This window comes from Coregonus clupeaformis, chromosome 8 (genome assembly GCF_020615455.1).
Source record: "Coregonus clupeaformis isolate EN_2021a chromosome 8, ASM2061545v1, whole genome shotgun sequence".
Classification (NCBI taxonomy): Eukaryota; Metazoa; Chordata; class Actinopteri; order Salmoniformes; family Salmonidae; genus Coregonus; species Coregonus clupeaformis.
In genome coordinates, this window is record NC_059199.1 from 48162017 (window position 1) to 48189199 (window position 27183).

Below are 27183 nucleotides of genomic sequence, written 5' to 3' on the forward strand. Positions count from 1 at the left end.
CTTGTTGGTGAACACAGGTGAGTAGACGTCAAGGAGCAGGTTTAGTGAGGTACAGTACAGGACTGTGCTGCTTTGTGCAGTCTACCCCAAGACTGCAATGTGTCCATACTGTATGTATTGAGCAGAACTGTAGGACTCTAATTCTTTGTTTTTACGCTCTTACTCGAAACAGAAGCTGACGTCTTTTCTACTGTTCCCTCAGAGATTTGAAGTGCTTGTCATTAATTTTCAATAAATATTTTCTCTGGTTCACTTGAATTGTTTTGTCATTTATTACTCGCATTTTCCTTCTGCACTTCTCATTTAAAGTTCCATTCGTTTTCAACATCCTGAAGCTTGACCTGTGATATCAAATGCTGGATGGAAGGTCAGTCGCTCTAAAAGTTGAACACATCCACGGTATCTGGTATATTGCAGTTCTTTGGACTCTACAAGATATTTTGCAACATTTCTAACTCATTTTAGACTTTATGAATGCCTGCTTAGGACTATTTGATAAGTACTGCAGGAATTTGGAAATGAGCACATACTCGATATGTGACTGTGCAGACTAGTGGTGCGCGGGTCAGCTGTTTGTTCACCTGCAATTGCTAATAACCCATCCCGTGCAGACTGAAGTTACATAACCTCAAAAGCAAACACAAGTCGCTCACTCAAGCTGCATTCAAGGAATAAGTCCCAAATGGCACCCTATCCCATAGTGCACTACTTTTGACCAGAGCCCAAGGTCCTGGTCAAAAGTAATGCACTATACAGGTAATAGGGTGCAATTTGGGACACACAGGTTTGTTTTCTCTGGCTGTTGTAACAATCCCCAATTGAAGTAGTGACATTTCTAACTGGACATGAACACTCCAGTCATAACAAGCAACCTTTTCATTAAGCATAGGACGGTTTGGAGGGGAAAAACTCACCCAGGGAAGCCAAAAATAGACGACCCCCTGGGACATAGCTTGGATGCACTGGACTTTGCACAAGGGAAGCAGTGCCTTGGTAAGATGTACAGTACAGCACAGGGGTATGTCCAAAATGACTCCCTATTCCCTATATAGTACACTACATTTGACCAGAGCCCCAGGTCAAAAGTAGTGCACGTAATAGGGAATAGGGTGCCATTTCGGGTGCAGCCCAGGTATCCTGCCTGGGGACAAATGGCCTTTTCATAAGTCCTAAACAACCTCTTGAGGAGAGAGCTGCTGCAGTGTTGCTGCTGTTGTAACAGATACTGCTGGGAGTGTGGAAAGGGAAATTGGGTGTGCGTCCCAAATGGAACCATATAGGAATCTGGTCAAAAGTAGTGCACCATGTAGGGAATAGGGTGCTATTTACGCAACCACAGTGTTGCTGCTGCTGTAACAGAGCGACTGCTGGGACTTTGGAAAGGAAAACAGGAAGTGACTGGTCAGAGATGGTGGCTAACGAGGCGTTAAAGGATGGGGGATTCTGTGGGAAGACTTCTAGCTGGTTAAGATGAACATGGAGGGTTGGAGCTTGGAGCTGACTCTGTGGGAGCAGTCTGACAACCATGTGAGTCAATAATAATAAGCAAATGTTAACATTATACATGTTGAGACAGCGATATTGGTAGTTGTTTCTCCAAGCTGTCTGCATTGTAAATCAATCTGGGGTATTTTTCAAGTTACTAATTTATGTCCAGTGGTTATGAAATAAACTTTTTATTACCAAAATAAAAAATGTATCTGGATACTCATTGAAGTATAAATGTAAAAGCATACATTGTATTGTGCAACACACTTGTCATAGTCATACATGAATGATAATGAAATACATTTGTAAAAAAACAACAACACATTGAATGAAAAGATGAAGGTAAATCTATGCCTGCCCAATAAAGTCCTCTGCAGTAGTAGATAAACCAGGGTTAGGAAAATGTTAAGTCACTTCAGTTCCTTTAGAGGTAGTGTCCCTATCCGATGGTCCCTGTCCCAGTGGCCAGTATATCAGGCTGCCCGTTTCTCCAGATTTCTCTGATGATGCGCTCCCTCTCCTCCAGTTGCCTCGCCCTCTCCAGCTCATCCGCCGACGCAAACACGTTCACACTCCTCAAAGTACCGTTTGATTGGTTGCTCATGGGCACCACAGTCACTTTAGGGATCTCAACCTCCTCCCCGTCTTCCACATCCACGTTCTCCTGTTCCTCATCTTCTTCGCTAGACTTCAGTTGTCTCCTTTCTGGGGAGGGGGGAGCCTTCTTGTTCTTGGTGCGACCACGACGGGTGCTACAGGCGATGCCGGTGACCAGGAGGCACAGGGCCAGGAGCAGGCCAAAACACACACCCATCATGAAGTACAAAGCAAAGCTCTCTGGGTTGGCTGGATGGGTTTAGGAAAAAAACTGGTTAGATCACTCACTTACATAGCCTTGTGAAAACAGATTGTGTGAGCTTGTGGGATCAGGCTGGTTTGAAGGCTATCACCTACATTGACAGGGGTTCAGCAAGCCAATTCTTAGTTTTATTCAAACTAAATACAACAGCATGTGAAATGACTGTGCTTTAACAATGCCTTGTGTGGTATCAGTTCTTGGCAAATCTCTTCACAAAGGGCCCCTGCCTGGTCTTACTGTTTAAGCCACTTTCCTTTGGCTGTAATATGAGTGCAGGAAATGAGGAACTTTACACAATATTTGAGACGGCAAGCATGCAGACACTTTCAAGCCAAAGCAAACAGAACACATAAGTCCCTGGAAAGGATTGTGGTTCTACACAGAGGTTACGGTTCTTTCGGAAGGCATTCTCAAAGCATTAGAATTAATAAAGGGTCTCTTTGTCCTAGAACTATAAGCAGAACAAATACGGATGTCTCACCTTTGATGTGAGCATAGGTCGCCATGCTGTTACTTAGCAGCTCCATGTCTTTTCTAATTGGTTCCATTTTGACCTCTGTTTGGTTGACACCATTCATCAACAATATTACAAGTTCTTCTGTTTTGCCGACTTCTCTGGTCATCACATCTCTAGGTCTCTATGGTGTCAGTTCCAGGCCTGTCTCCAATACAAGGACCTGTAGTTCAAAAATAATTAACATACCGTTAGAACTGCCCCCACAGACAGGAAACAATCAACATTTCCTCTTCTACTATGACACCGTGTGTCATCTCCAATGGGAGGAACTGACTGTAATTTTGGACAGCCAGCACTCAGTGTCTGACTGTCTGAGCTCATTCTCTGGTCCTTAGGAGTCTCATAAGGCTTAGAGGAGAGTGTAAAAGAATGCCTCCACCTATTCCCCACCCAACCATCATCACTACAGTCCAATGAGGTGTCAGAGGTCACTGGAATGTAAACATTGTGTTCCTGGTGAGATCGTCACTAGGGCCCCACTAAGGACACCATAGACACACGAGTCAGTCAGTGTGCTTGCTTAACCGAGGGCTCCGTCTCTCTCCACTCCTTACTTTGTATTTATGGTATTTCCGTAGCAGTGACCCGGCTGTCCCTTTCCTGTGTGCTCAGAGCGGGGGGTTCACTTTTCCCACAGAAACACGTGTTTCACATGCATGCTAACAGTCTGTCTGTGTGGAGTCTCCTCATGCATGCTAACAGTCTGTCTGTGTGGAGTCTCCTCATGCATGCTAACAGTCTGTCTGTGTGGAGTCTCCTCATGCATGCTAACAGTCTGTCTGTGTGGAGTCTCCTCATGAATGCTAACAGTCTGTCTGTGTGGAGTCTCCTCATGCATGCTAACAGTCTGTCTGTGTGGAGTCTCCTCATGAATGCTAACAGTCTGTCTGTGTGGAGTCTCCTCATGAATGCTAACAGTCTGTCTGTGTGGAGTCTCCTCATGCATGCTAACAGTCTGTCTGTGTGGAGTCTCCTCATGCATGCTAACAGTCTGTCTGTGTGGAGTCTCCTCATGCATGCTAACAGTCTGTCTGTGTGGAGTCTCCTCATGCATGCTAACAGTCTGTCTGTGTGGAGTCTCCTCATGAATGCTAACAGTCTGTCTGTGTGGAGTCTCCTCATGCATGCTAACAGTCTGTCTGTGTGGAGTCTCCTCATGAATGCTAACAGTCTGTCTGTGTGGAGTCTCCTCATGAATGCTAACAGTCTGTCTGTGGGAGTCTCCTCATGCATGCTAACAGTCTGTCTGTGTGGAGTCTCCTCATGCATGCTAACAGTCTGTCTGTGTGGAGTCTCCTCATGCATGCTAACAGTCTGTCTGTGTGGAGTCTCCTCATGAATGCTAACAGTCTGTCTGTGTGGAGTCTCCTCATGCATGCTAACAGTCTGTCTGTGTGGAGTCTCCTCATGAATGCTAACAGTCTGTCTGTGTGGAGTCTCCTCATGAATGCTAACAGTCTGTCTGTGTGGAGTCTCCTCATGCATGCTAACAGTCTGTCTGTGTGGAGTCTCCTCATGCATGCTAACAGTCTGTCTGTGTGGAGTCTCCTCATGAATGCTAACAGTCTGTCTGTGTGGAGTCTCCTCATGCATGCTAACAGTCTGTCTGTGTGGAGTCTCCTCATGAATGCTAACAGTCTGTCTGTGTGGAGTCTCCTCATGCATGCTAACAGTCTGTCTGTGTGGAGTCTCCTCATGCATGCTAACAGTCTGTCTGTGTGGAGTCTCCTCATGCATGCTAACAGTCTGTCTGTGTGGAGTCTCCTCATGAATGCTAACAGTCTGTCTGTGTGGAGTCTCCTCATGCATGCTAACAGTCTGTCTGTGTGGAGTCTCCTCATGAATGCTAACAGTCTGTCTGTGTGGAGTCTCCTCATGCATGCTAACAGTCTGTCTGTGTGGAGTCTCCTCATGCATGCTAACAGTCTGTCTGTGTGGAGTCTCCTCATGCATACTAACAGTCTGTCTGTGTGGAGTCTCACAGAGAGGAGGAGCCAAAGAGAAAGGGAAGGAGAGATCTAGAAGACAAAAATACAACACTATACAGTGTTACAGAGGTTGAGAGTGAAACTGGAACTGGGGGGAGGGAATAGGACAACGAAGTGTTGATGAAATCCCATGGTTTCAGTCATAAATCCAATGACTGCTGACTGATTTCCTCCCTTACAACAGTCAGTCGCTTGCATGCAATTCAACAACAGTCGAAGCACTGGCAGAATGTTGCTCTTTCGCTGCTTCTTTCCTCTGGGGAGTTTAAAATCATGCCAGCTATCATCAGGCCCATCAGGCCCCTGTGTTTTCCCACCCTGATCTTTATCCCACTGACTCTTGGCAGCAGACCCTGACCCTGTTCACTCTCAAAAGCACATTTTGCCAATTAAATGGTGGCCGCCATTGGCAGCGTTGCTGCTTTGTTGGCTCACAGACTCATGGGAGATGGTGGGCCTTGCCCCATCAGGGCCCTGGGTTCTCTGCTTATAGTTCTCTTGGCTAGATAATTGATTTGACTTTTGGAAGGAAATAGCTCACCAACTCCATCCTCGTTTTTTTTCTTCAGGCTTTAATGACATAAGTGCTGTGAGTAATTTTGTTTTCAGTTCATTTAAAGACAAACAATATTTTCATTTAATTAGGCCTTGCTTGGCCTCGTTTTTCATTTCCCAAATCCTACAAATTATCACGATGGAGTTTCCTCCCCATGAGTCAGGCACATTGAAAAGGGTTTTTGTGTGTTTATAGCCTACTTGTTGGCATCTCGAAATTAAATCCCTTTCAAGCACATTCTCCTTCAAGCACATATCTGCAGGCTACATACTGGCGGTAACTGGTGATCTTTAAGTTACACAGTTCTGGTCAACAAATTCTAAGACGGACAGCATTAACACCAGACAAGTTCAATAACTCCTGGAATTAACCGTGGACATGCGTGTTTATATACCTCATTAAACACTGCCTTCAACCCTACACATTTCCTGCTTAGATAAAGCAATCAGATTAAAACAATGACATTTTAAACATTTGAATGCCTAAGGGAAATTCTACGGTAACAGAGTGATGCTGAGACTCCGATTTTTCACTTTGAAATGTATGCCAAACAAAAACCTTCAAAGTTAAACAAACCATACAACTCTATGTACAAGGAACACGTTTAACAATTTCCACAGAAAATTTTACAAAAACACATTTACTTGAAGAACAGTGCAGATGCAAAGTTTGGTAACAGAATGACGGCACCAACAGCACAAACCATCATTCTGTTAAAATCTCAATGTCACTCTGTTACCGTGGAATTGCCCGTAAGTATTATTCTTGTCACTGGTGCCTTAAAACAGATATCATCCAACAACACAGTAACTTTAAGGGATAAGGTTGTTGTTGTCATAATACAACAAACATAGTGACAACAAAACTGCCAGAAGCGCAAGTGGTCTTTAACAACATACAGTTGAAGTCGGAAGTTTACATACACTTAGGTTGGAGTCATTAAAACTCGATTTTCAACCACTCCACAAATTTCTTGTTTACAAACTATAGTTTTGGCAAGTTGGTTAGGACATCTACTTTGTGCATGACACAAGTAATTTTTCCAACAATTGTTCACAGACAGATTATTTCACTTATAATTCACTGTATCACAATTCCAGTGGGTCAGAAGTTTACATACACTAAGTTGACTGTGCCTTTAAACTGCTTGGAAAATTCCAGAAAATGATGTAATGGCTTTAGAAGCTTCTGATAGGCTAATTGACATCATTTGAGTCAACTGGAGGTGTACCTGTGGATGTATTTCAAGGCCTACCTTCAAACTCAGAGCCTCTTTGCTTGACATCATGGGAAAATCAGAAGAAATCAGCCAAGACCTCAGAAAAACAATTGTATACCTCCACAAGTCTGGTTCATCCTTGGGAGCAATTTCCAAACGCCTGAAGGTACCACGTTCATCTGTACAAACAATAGTACGCAAGTATGAACACCATGGGACCACGCAGCCATTATACCGCTCAGGAAGGAGACGCGTTCTGTCTCCTAGAGATGAACGTACTTTGGTACGAAAAGTGCAAATCAATCCCAGAACAACAGCAAAGGACCTTGTGAAGATGCTGGAGGAAACCGGTACAAAAGTATCTGTATCCACAGTAAAACAAGTACTATATCGACATAACCTGAAAGGCCGCTCAGCAAGGAAGAAGCCACTGCTCCAAAACCGCCATAAAAAAGCCAGAATAAGGGTTTGCAACTGCACATGGGGACAAAGATCGTACTTTTTGGAGAAATGTCCTGGTCTTATGAAACAAAAATAGAACTGTTTGGTCATAATGACCATTGTTATGTTTGGAGGTAAAAGGGGAAGGCTTGCAAGCCGGTTGAACACCATCCCAACCGTGAAGCACGGGGGTGCCAGCATCATGCTGTGGGGGTGCTTTGCTGCAGGAGGGACTGGTGCACTTCACAAAATAAATGGCATCATAAGGAAGGAAAATTATGTGGATATATTGAAGCAACATCTCAAGACATCAGTCAGGAAGTTAAAGCTTGGTCGCAAATGGGTCTTCCAAATGGACAATGACCCCAAGCATACTTCCAAAGTTGTGGCAAAATGACTTAAGGACAACAAAGTCAAGGTATTGGAGTGGCCATCACAAAGCCCTGACCTCATCCTATAGAAAATGTGTGGGCAGAACTGAAAAAGCGTGTGCGAGCAAGGAGGTCTACAAACCTGACTCAGTTACACCAGCTCTGTCAGGAGGAATGGGCCAAAATTCACCCAACTTATTGTGGGAAGCTTGTGGAAGGCTACCCAAAACGTTTGACCCAAGTTAAACAATTTAAAGGCAATGCTGCCAAATACTAATTGAGTGTATGTAAACTTCTGACCCACTGGGAATGTGATGAAAGAAATAAAAGCTGAAATAAATAATTCTCTCTACTATTATTCTGGCATTTCACATTCTTAAAATAAAGTGGTGATCCTAACTGACCTAAGAAAGGGAATTTTTACTAGGATTAAATGTCAGGAATTGTGAAAAACTGAGATTAAATGTATTTGGCTAAGGTGTATGTAAACTTCTGACTTCAACTGTACATGTGTGACAGGCTGGGAGACAGACTGCTCTGATCGTGTTAAAGTGAGGATGTAGAGGTGGTTTGGGTCTCTGCTTCTGTTGCCGCTACTGTGCCTATAAAGAGTGTTATAGTCTGTGGCATTATGAAGTACAGACATTAATAAGAGGAACAGTCTCTACTAATAAACTTCCATGTCATCTTGTTACTTTCAGAGTACATGATCACTTTATTAGGTAAACTCAAATTTATTTCCTAAATTGTTAGGAAATCAATCTCTTCCACAGAAAACATAACACGTAAAAAGGCAAGAGAACACATCCTTATCACTTGTGAGGACATCAACAGTAGGTCCTACAGACAGAAATAGTGACAACACTATTCAACAACACAAGTGAATTGAAACAAAGTTAATCTCACACTCACTCACCTTAATCTTGATAAAGTCAGTTGAATTTGTGGCTTCACAGTCAATCCACAGATCCAACAATGATTCTATGTCCATCTATGTGTAAAGCAAATATTGCCACAGGCTGTGAAAAAAAGTGGAGGAGATATTATAGGATCTCAGAGGCGTAGAGGAGTAGGAACAGTTAGTCCGATCAGGCTGTTGTACTCCTGGTTAAGATGGGAAAGATCCAAGGCTCAGCGGTGCTTGACCTGGCCTCTCTGTAAAGTTGGAGACAGTCAGTTAGAGAACAGCCTTCACATGTGCTGCCTCTCTCCTCAACATCAACTGTGCTACACCACCACTCCCTCTACTCAGAGAGAGAGGACCGGCCAAACCTGGGCCAAGAGAGGCTGTCAAAAGGGAGGTGTTTCCAGAGAGGTAGGAGAGAGAGAGACACGCTGTCAAAAGGGAGGTGTTTGTTTCCAGAGAGACAGAGAGAGAGGAGTGATGAGCTTGATTAGCATTTACCATTGGCATATAAATTCACAAGTCTGTAACATTAATGACATGACAGAAACCCAAAACACCCCTAAAATGTACTGCAAGTAAACCCCAAAACACCATTAATTGCCTTTCCCAAATCTTCATACATGCACTGCACACTTACACTCAGTCTGAGGTATACTTGTGATGTAGTGAGTGTCCTGTTAGCTCACACACACAGAGGCCAGGTTATCTCTAGCTCTGGGCCATGCCACAGTGTGGAAGCTCTGTTCAGTGTTAAGCCAGGAGGGTGGAACAGGAAATAGCTAGTAGACTGCTGTGGGCACAGGGCTCTGGTGTGCTGCTAAAGGAGGGACTGACTGGGGATTAATTAAGCTCTATGTGTTGTGATCTCAGGGTTGCATTCCAAATGGCACCCTATTCCCTATATAGTGCCCAACTTTTGACATAAGCTCTATGGGCCCTAGTGAAAAGTAGTGCACTATGTACGGTATAGGGTGCCATTTAAGACAGGCACAGGGTTTTAGGGATCGACTTCAACAATATGTCCCTAGCAAGGTTTAAATAAACAGTTTCACACCACGCCAGTGTGTAGCAGGTACAGTCAGATGGAAAATATTTAAACCAGTTGTTAAAATCATAAAATTGTGTTTATGCGGTTCTAATTGTGTTTGTTGTGTAAACCATAGTGGTTTGTCCACATATTTCAGATCAGTGGGGTAAACAACCATTGTTTCTTATTATTCCAAGGGGCTTTTACAACCAAAATGTTTATTTTGAATTCCTCTGTAAAGAACTATTCTGAGCTAAACAGTGTTGATGTGGCAGTCAGTCCAGTGGTATTCAAAAGCAGCTATTATGTGGTTGTGTCACTGAGAGGTTTCTCAAGGTTGGTCTTAGAGAAAATATGTGTTTTTTAAAAGAAGGTTAAAAACCAAAATCATACCACAGGTCCCCGACTAACAATAATGGAACGGCATAGGGAAATTCCTGAGATGCAGTGGCGTAACTACATTCTTTATATACCACATTCTGTAGGGACATATTGACCCCAGCTGAATTCAACTCCACCCCTTTGTAGTCTATACAGACTGGTCATGGTGGAACTCATCTTCTTCTCCAGCCAACAGACCTGTCCTCTTCCTGACACTGCTAAGAAATAACATACCCCTTCAGAAATTCCTCAAAATCCCAAACACCATCGGAACATTTAGGATAGCCATTTCCAAGGGAAACACTTCTTAGTTTGTCTGCTCATGACATTGGCCCGAAGAAGTTCCATCCTGGTTCTGTGACTGCCAGTCCACCAATCACGGTGAAGTAATCCAAAAGGCTTTTATGAGTGGGTTCTATTTGTGAGAGGGAGAGCTAAGCCTTGGAAACAGCCCTGTTTGTTTTTCTCTCCTCCAGACTGGTATTGATCATGAGGAATCTTTTCCCTGGCTGGCCTGTGGATAGGGAGGGAGACCGGCCCAGTCGTGAACTTAGAGCTGGTTCCTCAGACTGATGTGCATTGTGGTCTATGCCAAGCCGAGGCTCCTGGCCATGTTCGCGTCCCAAATGACACCCTATTCCCTTTATAGTGCACTACTTTTGACCAGGGCTCATAGGGATATTGCATTTCAGTGCAATACATAGGGAGCCACTTGGGACACAGAACATGTTCATGCCCAGTAGAGAAAACATTGCCCCCACACAACCACACCCTCACTGTGGTGTAGTGTATGTACTGGGTCCTGTTCAAATTCTACACAATTAAAACATTTCCTTGCTTCCTTGAATGTATTAATACGGCTCTAACACAGTTGGATAGGTGAAAGCAAGGACTCCAATACATACACTACCAGTCAAAAGTTTGGACACACCTACTCATTCAAGGGTTTTTCTTTATTCTTTACATTGTAGAATAATAGTGAAAACATCAAAACTATGAAATAACACATATGGAATCATGTAGTAACCAAAAGAGTGCCAAGAGTGTGCAAAGCTGTCATCAAGGCAAAGGTGGCTATTTGAAAAATCTCAAATATAAAATATATTTTGATTTGTTTAACACTTTTTTGGTTACTACGTTTCCATATGTGTTATTTCATAGTTTTGATGTCTTCACTATTATTCTACAATGTAGAAAATAGTAAAAATAAAGAAAAACCCTGGAATGAGTAGGTGTGTCCAAACTTTGGCTGGTACTGTAGCTTACAGGATCAACCATCTGTGATCACTTCAAGGAAGGGACGAAGGGTATACGTAATGAAATAATGGTATACATAGGCCTAACCTACATGACGTGCTTCTATATCTGCATTGCTTGCTGTTTTGGGTTTAAGGCTGGGTTTCTGTCTAGCACTTTGTGACATCTGCTAATGTAAAAATGACTTTATAAATACATTTGATTGATTGATGCACAATAAACCAAATTGCATTGGGCCTATATCAAAACCAGTTTTCCCCAAGACAAAAGGCCAACCTCACATCAAACCAACAAAATATAGCACATCTTGTCATCTTAAGACTACATGGCTTGGAATTATTCAATTAGTTTTGTTTTCTGAAAATGCAATGATTTCTTTAAAAAGGGAAAGTTTATTCAAAGTATTTGAACAAGGCCTGAGCAAAACGAGAATCAAGAACTCTGAAGCGTCCAAAATAATTGTCTTTATTTACCAAAGAAAAGTCTTTACAATGCCAAGTATTGACATTCTTAAACTTTTGTTGTTTTCTTTCCTTGGATTCTTGTTTTTTTCTACAAAATCAAAGAGGAGAACCTGTCACCCTCTAAACTATAATGTTAAAGAATTAAGAACATAAAGACGCAAGGACGACACCTGTAACTTGTGAGAATCGATTCAAATTTGTATTCTTCTGTTCTGGAGTCACAAGTCATTAATGAAACAAGGAGAAAATGCACAATTTGAAATGAGCGGTGACGGAAGGCTCCTTGGGGCAACACAAACTCCATCCTTCTAATCTCGTCCCCAGGCTCAATTGCTAGCTGACTGCATATAGACAGAGAGCGAAAGACGGCTGGTGGACGAGATTACCACCCTTCAAGTTCAGTAATTTTATAAATTCAGTATAGACTGGTCCCAGATCTGTTTGTGCGCTTGCCAACTCCATTGCTCATTGTCAAGCCACACGTTTGGCATTACCATGAGTGACAAGGAGCTGAAACTCAGGCTAGAGAAGGTCAGCCCCTTGGGGCCAACACAACGTCCTCCACACTTCCAAGTTCAGTTCTTTTTCTTTAGATACTCCTTCCTGCCCCCTTTCTCGCTGGCAAAGTTGCGAACGCGTCTGATCCTGGTCAGCTGGGTCTGTATGGTCTCCATGATGTCCACGTGGTCGGGGATGTGGACGTAGCGCACGTTCCTGCCCGTGATAAACAGATCGGCCAGCTGACTGAGCCGGCCGCGACGGTCCCGGTACAGCACCTGTGGTTGAGGACCACATTGGAAGGATTAGGATATACTTTATTGTCCCCAAGGGGAAATTCGTCTTGGACAATTGAAGAGTGTGCTGCTGCTTCCACATAGAATAAATAAATACATAAAATCAAATCAAATCGTGCAACACATATCAACATCACTATGAGGAGTGAACATTGGAAATACGTGTATTTAACGCTTCCATGTGTCATCCTCTGGGGTTATTTGTACTTTAACATTATTGTTTCTAACTGTAAAAAACAGTTTTACCCCAAAATCAACCAATCATTCACCTCCTCCAGACGCAAGTTCATGAAGGCATCCACATTGACCACACGTCCCTGCGCTGTGCTCTCATCCCTCAGGTCCACGTTGGTCACCTCCCCCTGAAGCCCCTGGAGAAGGATCACCAGGCTGTTCTCTGCTATGGTCCGCTCCCTGATCGAATGAGACACCTCCATTGGTCCTGCTTAGGTTGAGGATACAGCCAGGGAAGACTATGGAGAGGGAGGAAAGGGTTTGTGGATAAAATGTAAGAACTTGATATTGATTCGTTTCCAAAACGTATTTAGCAAAAACGGCATTATGGGTAGACCTATCATATCATATATTTCTAAATAGAAGGCTCTGTCGCACGCGTTGGCTCTGCACTACGAACGAACTGCATGCCCATCTGACGCATGCGCGCGGACCAGAGCTAGTATTTTGGAAAAACGTGACACCGTGCGCACAAAGAAATCAGTTCTCACGGTACAGCACAACAACATCTTTACTTTGGTGGGTTACTAAAGTATATATAAGTCAAGTCACTAAACATAGAGAAAAATCCCCTAAAATGATAAACGGAAGGGGACAAAGCTAAATAACTCGTTGTCGTGGCGCGATGGACCAGAGGTACACGCCAGCTAGCTCACTAGCTAGCAAAATAAGCTGGATAACGTACATATCATGCACGGACTTTACACAAAGCTTATCAAAGCTAACAAACGAACGTACATTTTGGTTGATTCGTTTACATTCAGGAGAAACCAAGGTTAACTGTACCTAGAGAAGAACTTCGCAGCTAATCATGTCAACACAACAAACTTGAAAGTAAACTGCCGGAGCATTTTGATGACGTTTCACCGCTGTGTTTAAGTCACCACCAACTGGCATGCAGGGCCCATGTATTTAGAAACTTGCAAAGGTCTTGAACAATCTTCGGTCCCAGTCCATGTGGGGGTGGAGGGGAAAGAGGCAGTAGATGAACAGGCTAAACAAGCACTTAGTAGTGGGGATGTTGATGTTGAAGTTTCAATGAGCAAGGCAGAGGCAAAAATACTGATATATACAGTGATGGTGCAGAGATGGCAGGAGCAGTGGAATAGAGATAATAAGGGAAAGCATTTAATTCAAGTACAGAGGAAGGTCGGGGAGGACGGCAGGAAGGGACAGAAGAGAGGAGGCTATTTTTACAAGATTAAGGGTGGGACATAGCCAGTTGAATAAGACATTAAATGTGATAGGAAAGCATCCAACAGGAAAGTGTGATTATTGTCAGGAAACAGAGACCGTGGGGCATGTATTGCTACAGTGTGGGCAGTATCAGAGCATGCATGTACTTGGAAAACCAGTTCAGGTCCCAGGGGACCCAGATGATCCCTGAGGGGATATAGCCAAACAGGCCCTGATGTACCAACGCATGTTTGAGGGCCAAACCTTCTACGATAAACTTAGTGATGTGGTCTACTATGAGTATTATGTCCCTAAGGGAAAGAGACACGACTCTGCTATCAAGAGGAACAAAGATAACCTTGCCATTGAAATTAAACTGTGGGAGGGATACTTTCAGAAGATGGAGGCAGGCTCTTACCTGTCAGGAAAAGCCTTCTCGTTGGCTGATGTCCTTGTTTTCCCAACCATTGCCTACTCCTTCCACTCTGGGCTGTCAGCAGAGCGTTACCCCAAACTTGGAGCATACCACGCTATGATGAAGGGCAGTCCAAGTGTCAAATCTACCTTGCCCCCACACTGGCTGGAAGACCAGGAAAAACCTCAGTGGGGTGACTTTCTCAAAGAGCTCTGAGACTCACACCTACTAAAGGAACACGCACACATTTTAAAAAAAGAATTATAGGCACTTGGTGTGGATGTAAAACTACTCATCTGTTTCCTAACATATGAGTAGTTTTACATCCACACCAAGCAAACACAATTTTAAGCATTTACACTTGTTTTTGTAACAAACAAAGGCTGTTTTGTACTGTAACACCAACTGTGTTTATAAGAACATGACTTTACAAGAACAAATTTTTTATTTAGAAATACATAGCTCTGCTGGGCTGGCATGTTACTACTCCCCCTGCTGGCGATCTGAGGATCCTTCAGAAAAAAACATGATCTGTGAAAATCTACAAAAATACTAATGTGGAAAAATAGGCTTGAGTGTTGGTTTATTGAAGACAACTGCTTCTTATATTCAATGACTGGTAGATAATTCCCCAAAATAAACTGGTGCCACTGATTACGAAAATAAAACTTTCATACATACTATATATATAAATATTCTATATATACACACACACACAAGATTTTCTTCATAGAATCATCTACATTACAAATATACAGAGATATGTACAACATAACAGCTATTCATATCTACAATAATTTTCATTTATTTTTACAGCCTCATGCTTCACTTTTGGTTTTGCACTCAATATAATATTATACGGTATAAATATAATCTACAAACCAGAATAGCACCACCAGATGGATGAAAAGGTTGACTAAAGTAATACATTATTAAACTTTGGTCCAACAACGGGCATAAGAGGTAATGTTGAGTTTGTGTATGTAAGCATTGATTGACCAGCAGCAGTATAGTGGATACCCACAGTAACATTAGGCACCCAAACTACATTAGGTATCTTGCCCAAACTACAATACTGATTGTATAGCTCCACCCACCAAAACCTCATCATAATCAACATTATAGTTCAATAAGTTCATCCATCATGGCCAGCAGGTCGTCCCCCTTGTTGCTTGGTCCCTCCGGCGATTCAGTCTGTTCAGGCTCCCCGGTAAACTCTCCCGCGATCCGAGCCAGTTCTGTGTTGACCTGTACATCCTGAGAGGAAGAAAAAAAAAAAACGTAATTTGATGCATAAGCAGTACGATAATGAACTACAATTGTTGCTTGATACAGATATGCTGTTTAGCTTAAATGGGGTTTAGTGGAGATTGTAAGAGAGCTGAGCAGGAATACACACCAATGACATGGTGATCTTTGGTTTGTCAGTCTGATGCTAGGTTGCCGGGCTATTTTGTGCACCACAGATATGTTATAATAACTTAAGGCACGGACACACAGGTAGCGTTTGCTGGCCGAGAGTACTTAGCACCTCTGAACAGAGTGCCAGCCGTAATTTACAAACCGAGTGCAAACCGATCGACATGTAGAATCGCTCGAAAATGTCAGCAGTCCCTAAAACACACTGCGGCGAACAAAACGCCAGATGAACAGCAGATCGCGTTTGGTGCGGTGTGTGTAATAGCTATGAAATCACTCAATACCATCATACCTGTGTTGCTTGAATATTAATCACTTCGAATGACTGATCCCCATTCCCTCCTGATGCTCCGCTGTAGAAGAAGACAAATATCATACCTTCACACATACCAATTACTTGCTCTGATCAAACCAAATTATAGATGATCAAGATGCTGCAATGTGTATCACAATCACTGTTAAACAAAGAACTAAGGCACTAGTAGTGAGAGATAGAACTCACGCCTCTTCTTCTTGGTCTGTGTCAAAGAGGTTGACCTGGAACCCTGTTTCAGTGTTTCGGTTCTGAACCTCCATTCCACCCAGCAGTCGAGCCAGCAGGTTCAGCTCCTCTTTAGCCAGGAGGTTGGGTTCGGAGTTCACCTGTGGAACAATGAGTGTGTGTGTATATATATATATATATATATATATATATATACACACAGTGAGGGAAAAAAGTATTTGATCCCCTGCTGATTTTGTACATTTGCCCACTGACAAAGAAATTATCAGTCTATAATTTTAATGGTAGGTTTATTTTAATGAGGGAAATGAGTATTTGACCCCCTCTCAAATCAGAAAGATTTCTGGCTCCCAGGTGTCTTTTATACAGGTATCAAGCTGAGATTAGGAGCACACTCTTAAAGGGAGTGCTCCTAATCTCAGTTTGTTACCTGTATAAAAGACACCTGTCCACAGAAGCAATCAATCAATCAGATTCCAAACTCTCCACCATTGCCAAGACCAAAGAGCTCTCCAAGGATGTCAGGGACAAGATTGTAGACCTACACAAGGATGGAATGGGCTACAAGACCATCGCCAAGCAGCTTGGTGAGAAGGTGACAACAGTTGGTGTGATTATTCGCAAATGGAAGAAACACAAAAGAACTGTCAATCTCCCTCGGCCTGGGGCTCCATGCAAGATCTCACCTCGTGGAGTTGCAATGATCATGAGAACGGTGAGGAATCAGCCCAGAACTACACCGGAGGATCTTGTCAATGATCTCAAGGCAGCTGGGACCATAGTCACCAAGAAAACAATTGGTAACACACTACTCCGTGAAGGACTGAAATCCTGCAGCGCCCGCAAGGTCCCCCTGCACAAGAAAGCACATATACAGGCCCGTCTGAAGTTTGCCAATGAACATCTGAATGATTCAGAGGAGAACTGGGTGAAAGTGTTGTGGTCAGATGAGACCAAAATTGAACTCTTTGGCATCAACTCAACTCGCCGTGTTTGGAGGAGGAGGAATGCTGCCTATGACCCCAAGAACACCATCCCCACCGTCAAACATGGAGGTGGAAACATTATGCTTTGGGGGTGTTTTTCTGCTAAGGGGACAGGACAACTTCACCGCATCAAAGGGACGATGGACGGGGCCATGTACGGGCCATGTACCGTCAAATCTTGGGTGAGAACCTCCTTCCCTCAGCCAGGGCATTGAAAATGGGTCGTGGATAGGTATTCCAGCATGACAATGACCCAAAACACACGGCCAAGGCAACAAAGGAGTGGCTCAAGAAGAAGCACATTAAGGTCCTGGAGTGGCCTAGCCAGTCTCCAGACCTTAATCCCATAGAAAATCTGTGGAGGGATCTGAAGGTTCGAGTTGCCAAACGTCAGGCTTGAAACCTTAATGACTTGGAGAAGATCTGCAAAGAGGAGTGGGACAAAATCCCTCCTGAGATGTGTGCAAACCTGGTGGCCAACTACAAGAAACGTCTGACCTCTGTGATTGCCAACAAGGGTTTTGCCACCAAGTACTAAGTCATGTTTTGCAGAGGGGTCAAATACTTATTTCCCTCATTAAAATGCAAATCAATTTATAACATTTTTTACATGCGTTTTTCTGGATTTTTGTTGTTGTTATTCTGTCTCTGTCACGATCGCCTATGAAATACGACCAAAGCGCAGCGTTGGGAGTGAACATGACTTTAATGTTGAAATAACGACAAAACAAAACACGATCCGTAACGTCCTCAGTACATAGACTGAACATAGAACAAAAACCCACAAACAAACAGTGAAACACAACAGTATATATATGGCTCCCAATCAGAGATAACGAGCCGACAGCTGACACTCGTTACCTCCGATTGGGAGTCATTGACCAATCACCACTAAACACAAACAAAATGAAACTCACCCAACCCCAACACCACCAAATGAGATACACCCTGGCTCTAACACACAGTCCTAGAACCAGAGTGTGACAGTACCCCCCCCCAAAGGCGCGGACTGCGACCGCGCCTAACTACAAGCAAACAGGGGAGGGCTGGGTGGGCATTCCTCCTCGGCTCCGGCTCCGGCTCCGGGCTTCCTCCCCACTTCCTCTCCAACCCCCCAAAGTACCCCTGGGCCTGTCTAGCCCCGCTGGCCGGAACCGGACTGACGACACGCGCCCCTGGCTTGGTGCGTGGATCCTGGCTGGACGGCTCTGGCGGATCCCGGCTGGACGGTTCTGGCGGATCCCGGCTGGACGGCTCTGACGGATCCTGGCTGGACGGCTCTGGCGGATCCTGGCTGGAAGGCTCTGGCGGATCCCGGCTGGGACGGCTCTGGCGGATCCCGGCTGGACGGCTCTGGCGGATCCTGGCTGGAAGGCTCTGGCGGATCCCGGCTGGACGGCTCTGGCGGATCCTGGCTGGAAGGCTCTGGCGGATCCCGGCTGGGACGGCTCTGACGGATCCCGGCTGGACGGCTCTGACGGATCCTGGCTGGACGGCTCTGGCGGATCCCGGCTGGAAGGCTCTGGCGGATCCCGGCTGGACGGCTCTGGCGGATCCCGGCTGGGACGGCTCTGGCGGATCCTGGCTGGAAGGCTCTGGCGGATCCCGGCTGGGCGGCTCTGGCGGATCCTGGCTGGAAGGCTCTGGCGGATCCCGGCTGGACGGCTCTGGCGGATCCCGGCTGGGACGGCTCTGGCGGATCCTGGCTGGAAGGCTCTGGCGGATCCCGGCTGGACGGCTCTGGCGGATCCCGGCTGGACGGCTCTGGCGGATCCTGGCTGGACGGCTGGCGGATCCTGGCTGGGACGGCTCTGACGGATCCTGGCTGGCCGGCTCATGGCTGGCTGACGGATCTGGCTGCTCATGGCTGGCTGACGGATCTGGCTGCTCGTGGATGGCTGACGGATCTGGCTGCTCGTGGCTGGCTGACGGATCTGGCTGCTCATGGCTGGCGGAAGGATCTGGCTGCTCATGGCTGGCGGAAGGCTCTGGCTGATCCTGTCTGGCGGAAGGCTCTGGCTGATCCTGTCTGGCGGAAGGCTCTGGCTGATCCTGTCTGGCGGACGGCTCTGGCTGGACAGGGCTGACGACGCACCCCGTAGGCTCGGTGCGTTGAGCAGGGACAGGCAGAACCGCACTGGGGACACACACCCCTGGCCCTACACGGGGATCAGGAACGGGCCGGACCGGACTGGAAACACCCCCAGTACCTCTCGCCGTGCCTCCACACTTTCCATCCCCTTCGTAACCAGTGGCCCCCTTAAACTGGCGGCCATATCTGCCAACCTCCTGCACTCCTCCAACCCGTACACCTGCTGCCCCGACGTCGTGAGCCCCCCTAAAAAATTTTCTGGGGGTCTCTCCTCTCCGTGGACCAGGCCTCCATCATTCTCGCCCAATTCTCGCTCCTCTGTTTCCAATTATCGCCCTTCAGCTCCTGGACACGCTGCTTGGTCTGGTCTTGGTGGGTTTTTCTGTCACGATCGCCTATGAAATACGACCAAAGCGCAGCGTTGGGAGTGAACATGACTTTAATGTTGAAATAACGACAAAACAAAAACACGATCCGTAACGTCCTCAGTACATAGACTGAACATAGAACAAAAACCCACAAACAAACAGTGAAACACAACAGTATATATATGGCTCCCAATCAGAGATAACGAGCCGACAGCTGACACTCGTTACCTCCGATTGGGAGTCATTGACCAATCACCACTAAACACAAACAAAATGAAACTCACCCAACCCCAACACCACCAAATGAGATACACCCTGGCTCTAACACACAGTCCTAGAACCAGAGTGTGACAGTCTCTCACTGTTCAAATAAACCTACATTAAAATTAGAGTCTGATCATGTCTTTGTCAGTGGGCAAACGTACAAAATCAGCAGGGGATCAAATACTTTTTTCCCTCACTGTATATCTGGAAAGAATTAAGAGACCACTGCAAATGTTTCTTAAATCAGCATCTCTACATGCATGACAGCCATTCCAGTGTCTGTTGAATTCCAACACAGGCACACCTCATTCTACTGAATTAGGTAATGATTAGGTGATCACCTGAACCAAATCTTATTTAACAAGGAAATGTATAAAAACCACTGCTGTGGTCATCACTATCCTCTTGCAATAGGACCAGCTGGATGGAAAAAACAGTGCTAATAGTACCTCAAAAGTAATATTAATCAAAAAATTACTTTTGACCATGCCAAAAGAGTTGAAAAGGAAAGTTTTGAGTGAGGAAAAGAAGGGTTCAATTCTGGCTTTACTGGCAGAGGGATACAGTGAGCGTCAGGTTGCTTCCATCCTTAAAATGTCAAAGACGGCGGTTCATAAGAACAAGGTCAAGCAGCAGACATTAGGGACAACAAAGCTACAGACTGGCAGAGGGTGAAAACGACTCTACTGACCGGGATGACCGCCAACTCATTCGAATGTCACTCAACAATCGTAGGATGACATCAAGTGACATACAAAAAAGAATGGCAAACGACAGCTGGGGTGAAGTGCACGGCGAGGGACGGCTCGAAACAGGCTCCTAGGGGCAGGGCTGAAGTCGTGCAAAGCTAGAAAAAAGCCCTTCATCAATGAGAAGCAAAGAAGAGCCAGGCTGAGGTTTGCAAAATACCATAAGGATTTGACCTTAGAGGACTGGAGTCCAATTTTCAGCTTTGCCCAACACCTGGTCGTCTAATGGTTAGACGGAGACCTGGAGAGGCCTACAAGCCACAGTGCCTCGCACCCACTGTGAAATTTGGTGGAGGATCGGTGATGATCTGGGGGTCCTTCAGCAAGGCTGGAGTCGGGCAGATTTGTATTTGTGAATCAAGCCACGTACAAGGTTGTCCTGGAAGAAAACTTGCTTCATTTTGCTCTGACATTGTTCCCCAACTCTGAGGATTGGTTTTTCCAGCAGAACAATGCACCATGCCACATAACCAGGTCAATCAAGGTGTGGATGGAGGACCACCAGATCAAGACCCTGTCATGGCCAGCCCAATCTCCAGACCTGAACCCCATTGAAAACTTCTGGAATGTGATCAAGAGGAAGATGGATGGTCACAAGCCATCAAACAAAGCCGAGCTGCTTGAATTTTTCTGCCAGGAGTGCCATAAAGTCACCCAACATCAATGTGAAAGACTGGTGGAGACATGCCAAGACGCATGAAAGCTGTGATTGAAAATCAGGGTTATTCCACCAAATATTGATTTCTGAACTCTTCCTAAATTAAAACATTAGTACTGTGTTGTTTAAAATGAACCTGAACTTATTTTCTTTGCATTATTCGAGGTCTAACAACACTGCATCTTTTGTTATTTTGACCAGTTTTCATTTTCTTTCAAATAAATGTTCTAAATGACAATATTTTTATTTGGAATTTGGGAGAAATGTTGTCAGTAGTTTATAGAATAAAACAAAATTGTTAATTTCACCCAAACACATACCTATAAATAGTAAAACCTGAGAAACATATTTTTACAGTGGTCTCTTAATTTTTTCGTTCGAGAGATATATATATATATATATATATATAGTGGGGATGCATCCCAAATGACACTATATAGGGAATAGGATGCCATTTGGGATGCATCCTGGGTTACTTGGGCTTACTGCCCCCCATGGAGAGTAAGTCCCGTGTGAATCAGTTGGTAGAGCATGTCCCTTGCAATGCCAGGGTTGTGGGTTCAATTCCCAAGGTGGACCAGTATGAAAAAGTAAAATAATTGTACAGTAAGTGCTAGTGCCTTAAGAGGGCAGCAGTCTTTACTGTGCTTGTAAGCATGCATACCTGGGGCTGTATGGATCAAGCCTTTTAGAGTAGGAGTGCTAGGATCAGGTCCTAAAAGGCTAAACTGATCCTAAATCAGCACCCCTACTCAGATACATTATACATACTGTCCCTGATGACAAAAATGAGGGCATGTTAAGTTGAATGAAGTGTGTTCAGGGTTCTACCTTTTGAGAATAGTTCTCGGATGTGTGAGTTTCTTCTGGTTGAGTCACACTGTACCTGTTAGAATTCAACAGATACATATCGGTTTTAAAACAAACAGCCAATATAGATTTCCAACTCCCTACCCAGGCTTTTTGAGGCATTTTAATGGTCGAGCCTCCATGCCAGGTGAAGTAGGTAGCTACTTACATATTTGTCCCAATTCGGATGACTCTATCCCCAAACCGCTCAAAGGAGCCCACTCGGATGGAGCTGGTGTAACTGCCTCCAGTGGGGAACTCCCATCTCTTCCACTCCTTCCCATTACTACTAAACATCCTGTGATAACAGGAAGTCAGAGATGAAACCCTGAATTCAGATTGGTTACATTGATGTCTTCAGGTTGAAACGCATCTAAAAAAGGGAGCTAGTAGAAAAAGGAACAGACTATCAAAAATACTACCACTAACTGTAGCATGCAATGCATGACCGTCAATAAAATTCCTCTTGGCCTTTACATGCATTTCTATATGACCTCTCAGTCACTACTTGATGAGGTTTTTATAGTGTTATGGGAAACAAGGTTAGAGTTAGTGGATAAGTGACTTGGTGCCACAGAGTCTGCATTCCTTATGTCAAAGGAGATTACTGATGTTGATCTTAGAATGATTGATGGACAGGATACACTGACTTGGGGTAAAGGGTAATAACATCAAAGGAGGGAGTGCCCACTGATGGGTACCAGATGTTCGTGAAGAAACGTGTAACAGAGTGTATATAAGCTGAGATATGTTCTTTGTTCTAGGTGAGTTCGGAATAGCAAGAGGCAAAGCTATGTCTTCTGTTATAACGAACCATGGTACCTATTAAATATCTTATATGACCTCCCCACCAAAAGTGTATAAGTATATCCTTACATTCTAAATTACTTGATACCTGAGAAACTCATCATAACACTACTCATGGAGACCAGATAGAGTTGATCCGTTAACTAGTGGTTCAAATATGTTTAACACCCCCTTGTCGCGTTACTGCCAAGTTAACCTAACGTAGCAGGTGTGGAAAGAAGCCTGAGCGGAGTTCCCACTTCCGTTTTTCAGGGGAAATGGAAGTTAGGTTGAAAATTCTATATCCCTGAAAACCAGATCTTAGCGTTTTCTGGCGACTCCACATTGGCTACTGCTAAGTAGATTACCTGATTAACCCAGGGACTTCTATCCCATGGGGCACTGGGCCTGTGGTCGAGAGAGCAAAGCGTCCATTGGGATTCTGTACTTTATTCTTGAGGAAAAGTGATACCTGGTAGAGACAATACTCATGTTTTTTCCGTTCGTTTTTTTCAACAGCAGAATCGGTCAAAATACTCTATTTGCATGGAAATAATTGTATTTTATACAGAAATAACATTCTTTAGTTTTCAACAGCCGATAAAGATAAAAAGGGACTTACCCTGACATGCATGTCTTGAAGGAATATGAGAAGCGTTTGTCGGAGGAGTTGAAATTCCCCATCAGACAAGGGTGTGTACACCTTTAGCAAACAGGAAGAGTAGAAAAAAAGGGTACATCAGACTTAGCTTGGCATCACAAGCAGGACGTGGGTGAGACAGCAGATGAAGGCCATCATCTTTCTGTAGTTTAGGTAAAGCATGCATGTAATCTGTCACCATTTCTTTTTTTATATCTTTATTTAACTAGGCAAGTCAGTTAAGAACAAATTCTTATTTACAATGACGGCCTACACCGGCCAAACCCAGAGAACGCTGGGCCAATTGTGCGCCGCCCAATGGGACTCCCAATCACGGCCGGTTGTGATACAGCCTGGAATAGAACCAGGGGGTCTGTAGTGACGCCTCAAGCACTGAGATGCAGTGCCTTAGACCGCTGCGCCACTCGGGAGCACAATGAATCAGGCTGCACCCAATTCCCTACATAGTGCACTACTTTTGACCAGAGCCCTATAGACCCATTTCCCAGCCGTGTCATGAAAAGTTGAGTGTGCAGTTCCGGTTCAGAAACCATTTTTGTTTACATAGAAGTAAATAAGATCACATCTGACTCCAGATGCAGCTCATGCAAGTTTTGAAACATGTAATCAGATGGTTATCGTCTACAACATCACAGATGTAATCAGAGGATTGATTACCTAGCAATCTAGCGAGGCAAAATATCACAAATAGAGCTTGATAAGCCAGAAGAATAAAATACTTGTTGAGCATAGCTATAGCCATCAGTCTTGTGTTCTCATGGTCATCACTCACTCAGTGCTAAGTTTGTCAAGGTCCCGACATCAGTGTATAGCTATCTGCTACAGGGCTTTTTGTTGCGAGCATGCACACAGATCACTCGAACATGACACTTGCTTGTAAAAAAAAAAATGGCTATATGGGCCCTCATCAAAAGTAGTGCACTATATAGGGAATAGAGTGCCAGTGACAGGCCCCTACCTCAATGATCTTTCGGTGTGTCTCGTCCACTTGGTTGAGAACACTGGGGGTGTCTCTCACAAACTCCCGGATGGTGTCTATGTGATTGTATGAAATAATCAGCAGGTCTCTGGGACGTGGACATAGCAGGAGTTGGTATTTGAAAGCCATCACCATCAATTCATAAAGCTACAGAAAACAGCAGATAACAGAAAACACAAATGACAGCATGTTAAATGCAAAATATGATGAATAGTATCTTTCTAATTTCCTCATATTTGAAAGGGGCCTGTTGACGGGCCTAGGGGTCGAGGCTAAAAGGGATATGACGCAGCGTTTCACATTTAGTTTTTCCCCTAGCACTACACAGCTGATTTAAAGGGGCAGTGCAGTGAAAAACGTATTTTTCCTGTTTGATTATTATATATATTATTTACACTCTGAGGTCGACGTAACACTCTGAAATTGTGAAAATGATAATGCCCTTTTAATGCAAGAGCTTTTTGAAAATAATTCCTGGAATTTCAGCTTGTTCAGGTGGGATGGGGTTTTTGGTCCATAGCATGACATCACAATCTGATCTGATTATTCTGACCAATGACCAGTCATCTTTTATTTGCATATGTATCCTCCTACTTTGAAGGGGATAGCTGGGTAGGGTCAATTCTATCCGCCAATCAGGGCTGTGTATGTAAATATATTTAAATTTGTATCAACAAGGCCACACGATCAGACTAAGCATTTAAATGTCAAAAAATGAAAATAAATTTGCCGTTATTTTCATGAAATAAAGTTATTTATTAGCCATACAGCGATTATTTAAAAATTACATTAAAACAGACTGCATGGAGGCTTTAAATCACCAAGTAATTTCTAAGCTTTGATTATTCGAATTAGGGGCTATAGTCTACAGTATGTTGCCTACCCTATCCATGCTGGCGGGGGTTGAGCCTCATGATGGAGGCATGGGCTAGTCGTGTTAGCACTCTTCTCAGAGCCCCATGACTGTAGAGGTCCTGAGGCTTCAGCAGTTCCTCCATAAAGGCCTTATTGAACATGGTGGCAACAATGTCATTCATAACTATAGACATGATAGGACAGAGACAGAAACACAGTTAATTTATGAAGGATAAAAAAAAAAAAAAAAAGTTAAACTATTTGGTTATGAATGCATTTTAGGTGATTAAAAAAAGGTGATAAAATGGAGGTACAGAAAGGAATCTAAAATTGAGCAAATGTGACACAGCAATAATTAATTTTATAAATTCAACGCATGTCCAATATATAAGATTGTTGAACATCATATAATTGCAGTGCTGTCTTGTATGACAAGCTTTCTGAACCAGTCACATCTTTCACTAATGTATTGGACCTAGGCTACACTGACTAATAATACAGTAGTACAGGATATAGGCTACAGCTAGGATACATGGGGAGAGGGATCTGACTGGCTAGGACGATACCTCTTTTTCTGTCGTCCTCTGACCATACACCTGCAATAAAGTGATGTTTAGGGAAATACACATGTCAAGGAGGGGACAAATATAATATGTTAAGGGGGGGAAGATGGTTAAATTCAAACTGCTACTACACCAAATATACTTTAATTAACTCATAGGTTTAAAGATGGGCAAAGTAACAGAGTGACATGGTAACAGAGTGATGCTGAGACTATTTAAAAAAAAACATTTACTTGAACAGTGCAGATGCAAAGGTTGGTAACAGAATGGCAGCCCAAACCATAATTCTGTTACCAAACTTTGCATCTGCACTGTTCTTTAAGTAAATGTGTTTTTGTAAAATGTTCTGTTGAAATTGTTAACAGTAGTCATTGTGCATAGAGCTTTACTGTTTGTTTAACTTTGCAATCATTGGTTTTTGTTTGACATACATTTTAAAAGTGAAACATCTGAGTCTCAGCATCACTCTGTTACCGAATTGCCCAGATCTGGGGTAGGCAACGCTGTTCCTGGAGGGCCGCAGGTACTGCAGGATTTAACGAGGCACCACACCTGACCAACTGAGCTAATTGATCAGTTCAAAGATTCCAGGTTGGTTAAATCAAAACATGAAGTGCGGCACTCCAGGACCAGGGTTGCCTACCCCGGCACAGATGAATACGTTTCCCCTATTAATCTGTGACTACTGTGGTTGAGGGTAGTCATCTAACTAGTTAGGCTAATTAGAAAGGGTCAGGATTAATTGCCAGCCTACTGTGTGGGCTGCTAACATGACTTCAGTAGCTAGCTATGCTAATCTAGTTACAGATTACCTTTCTGTGTATTATCATCGGCGGTATTCTGAGCCCGAAGACGTTGGTCCAGAATATAGAGCATTTCTCCACCGAGGTTAATAAAAACCAGAGGAAGTGTCCTCATAGACATCTTGTAGAAACAGAGGATTAGCTAGCTAGCTAGCTCCCTTTCTGTATTGGTGTACCGTGCTGTACTGAGACTGTGGATAACTATCTATCTGCTAACCTTGTAGTAAATGCATAATGTCAAAAGGCTAAAATCGACCGTTTAAATTAGCTTAATCCAGGTGGTCGGTGGGTTCTTCAACCTCTTCAATCACAAATTGAGCATGTGCGCATGACAGGTAGCTACTTGATTCGCTCAAAATCACGTGGCACAGCAGAACACAACCAATCAGACAAATTGAACCACATCATAGCCCAACCACCATCTTTCCAGTGATTACAACCAGAGCTGGTTACAACCATATAATTACATAGGATCTCTGTGGTTACAACTAGGATTTTGAACAATATTTGGATGAAAATCCACACATTACGGTTGATGTACTTACTGGTAATATA

At 43.9% G+C, this 27183-nt stretch overlaps 3 protein-coding genes and 1 pseudogene across 4 annotated transcripts; 1 reads left to right on the forward strand and 3 right to left on the reverse strand.

The window, feature by feature from the left end:
* Window positions 1-1526: 1526 nt before the first annotated feature.
* Window positions 1527-9085, reverse strand: LOC121572877 (protein eva-1 homolog B-like). The gene is made up of 3 exons (XM_041884908.2): window positions 8356-9085; window positions 2829-3024; window positions 1527-2334 (listed from the first exon to the last, which is right to left on the reverse strand). Exons 2-3 carry the CDS (start codon window positions 2968-2970, stop codon window positions 1928-1930), a joined length of 549 nt encoding a protein of 182 aa, XP_041740842.2. The 5' UTR covers window positions 2971-3024; window positions 8356-9085; the 3' UTR covers window positions 1527-1927.
* A 2375-nt stretch (window positions 9086-11460) lies between these two features.
* lsm10 (LSM10, U7 small nuclear RNA associated) lies at window positions 11461-13397 on the reverse strand. Of its 2 annotated transcripts, none has more exons than XM_041884911.2 (3): window positions 13242-13397; window positions 12539-12742; window positions 11461-12251 (listed from the first exon to the last, which is right to left on the reverse strand). In XM_041884911.2, the coding sequence occupies exons 2-3, from the start codon at window positions 12704-12706 to the stop codon at window positions 12051-12053; spliced, it is 369 nt and encodes a 122-aa protein (XP_041740845.1). In that variant the 5' UTR covers window positions 12707-12742; window positions 13242-13397; the 3' UTR covers window positions 11461-12050. The 2 variants fall into 2 exon arrangements, with proteins under 2 accessions (XP_041740845.1, XP_041740844.1); XM_041884910.2 differs by having other exon boundaries at window positions 13290-13395.
* LOC121572548 lies at window positions 13129-14318 on the forward strand (annotated as a pseudogene).
* Window positions 14319-14759: 441 nt separating this feature from the next.
* Window positions 14760-26964, reverse strand: LOC121571868 (protein OSCP1). The gene is given in 12 exon segments (XM_041883629.2): window positions 14760-15351; window positions 15806-15866; window positions 16016-16155; window positions 21964-22018; window positions 22151-22279; window positions 23136-23239; window positions 23390-23470; window positions 24387-24554; window positions 25291-25308; window positions 25310-25446; window positions 25829-25858; window positions 26638-26964. Coding segments are annotated over 12 exon segments (1173 nt in total). The 5' UTR covers window positions 26750-26964; the 3' UTR covers window positions 14760-15213.
* Window positions 26965-27183: the final 219 nt, after the last annotated feature.

Bases quoted from the DNA above. Each gene is read 5' to 3' on its own strand.
- LOC121572877 (XM_041884908.2), bottom strand. From the start codon at position 2,970: ATGACCAGAGAAGTCGGCAAAACAGAAGAACTTGTAATATTGTTGATG. The intron at 2,335-2,828 runs GTGAGACATCCG...AAACCCATCCAG, and splicing joins GACCTATGCTCACATCAAAG to CCAACCCAGAGAGCTTTGCT.
- lsm10 (XM_041884911.2), bottom strand. From the start codon at position 12,706: ATGGAGGTGTCTCATTCGATCAGGGAGCGGACCATAGCAGAGAACAGC. The intron at 12,252-12,538 runs GTGAATGATTGG...CCTCAACCACAG, and splicing joins TGAACTTGCGTCTGGAGGAG to GTGCTGTACCGGGACCGTCG.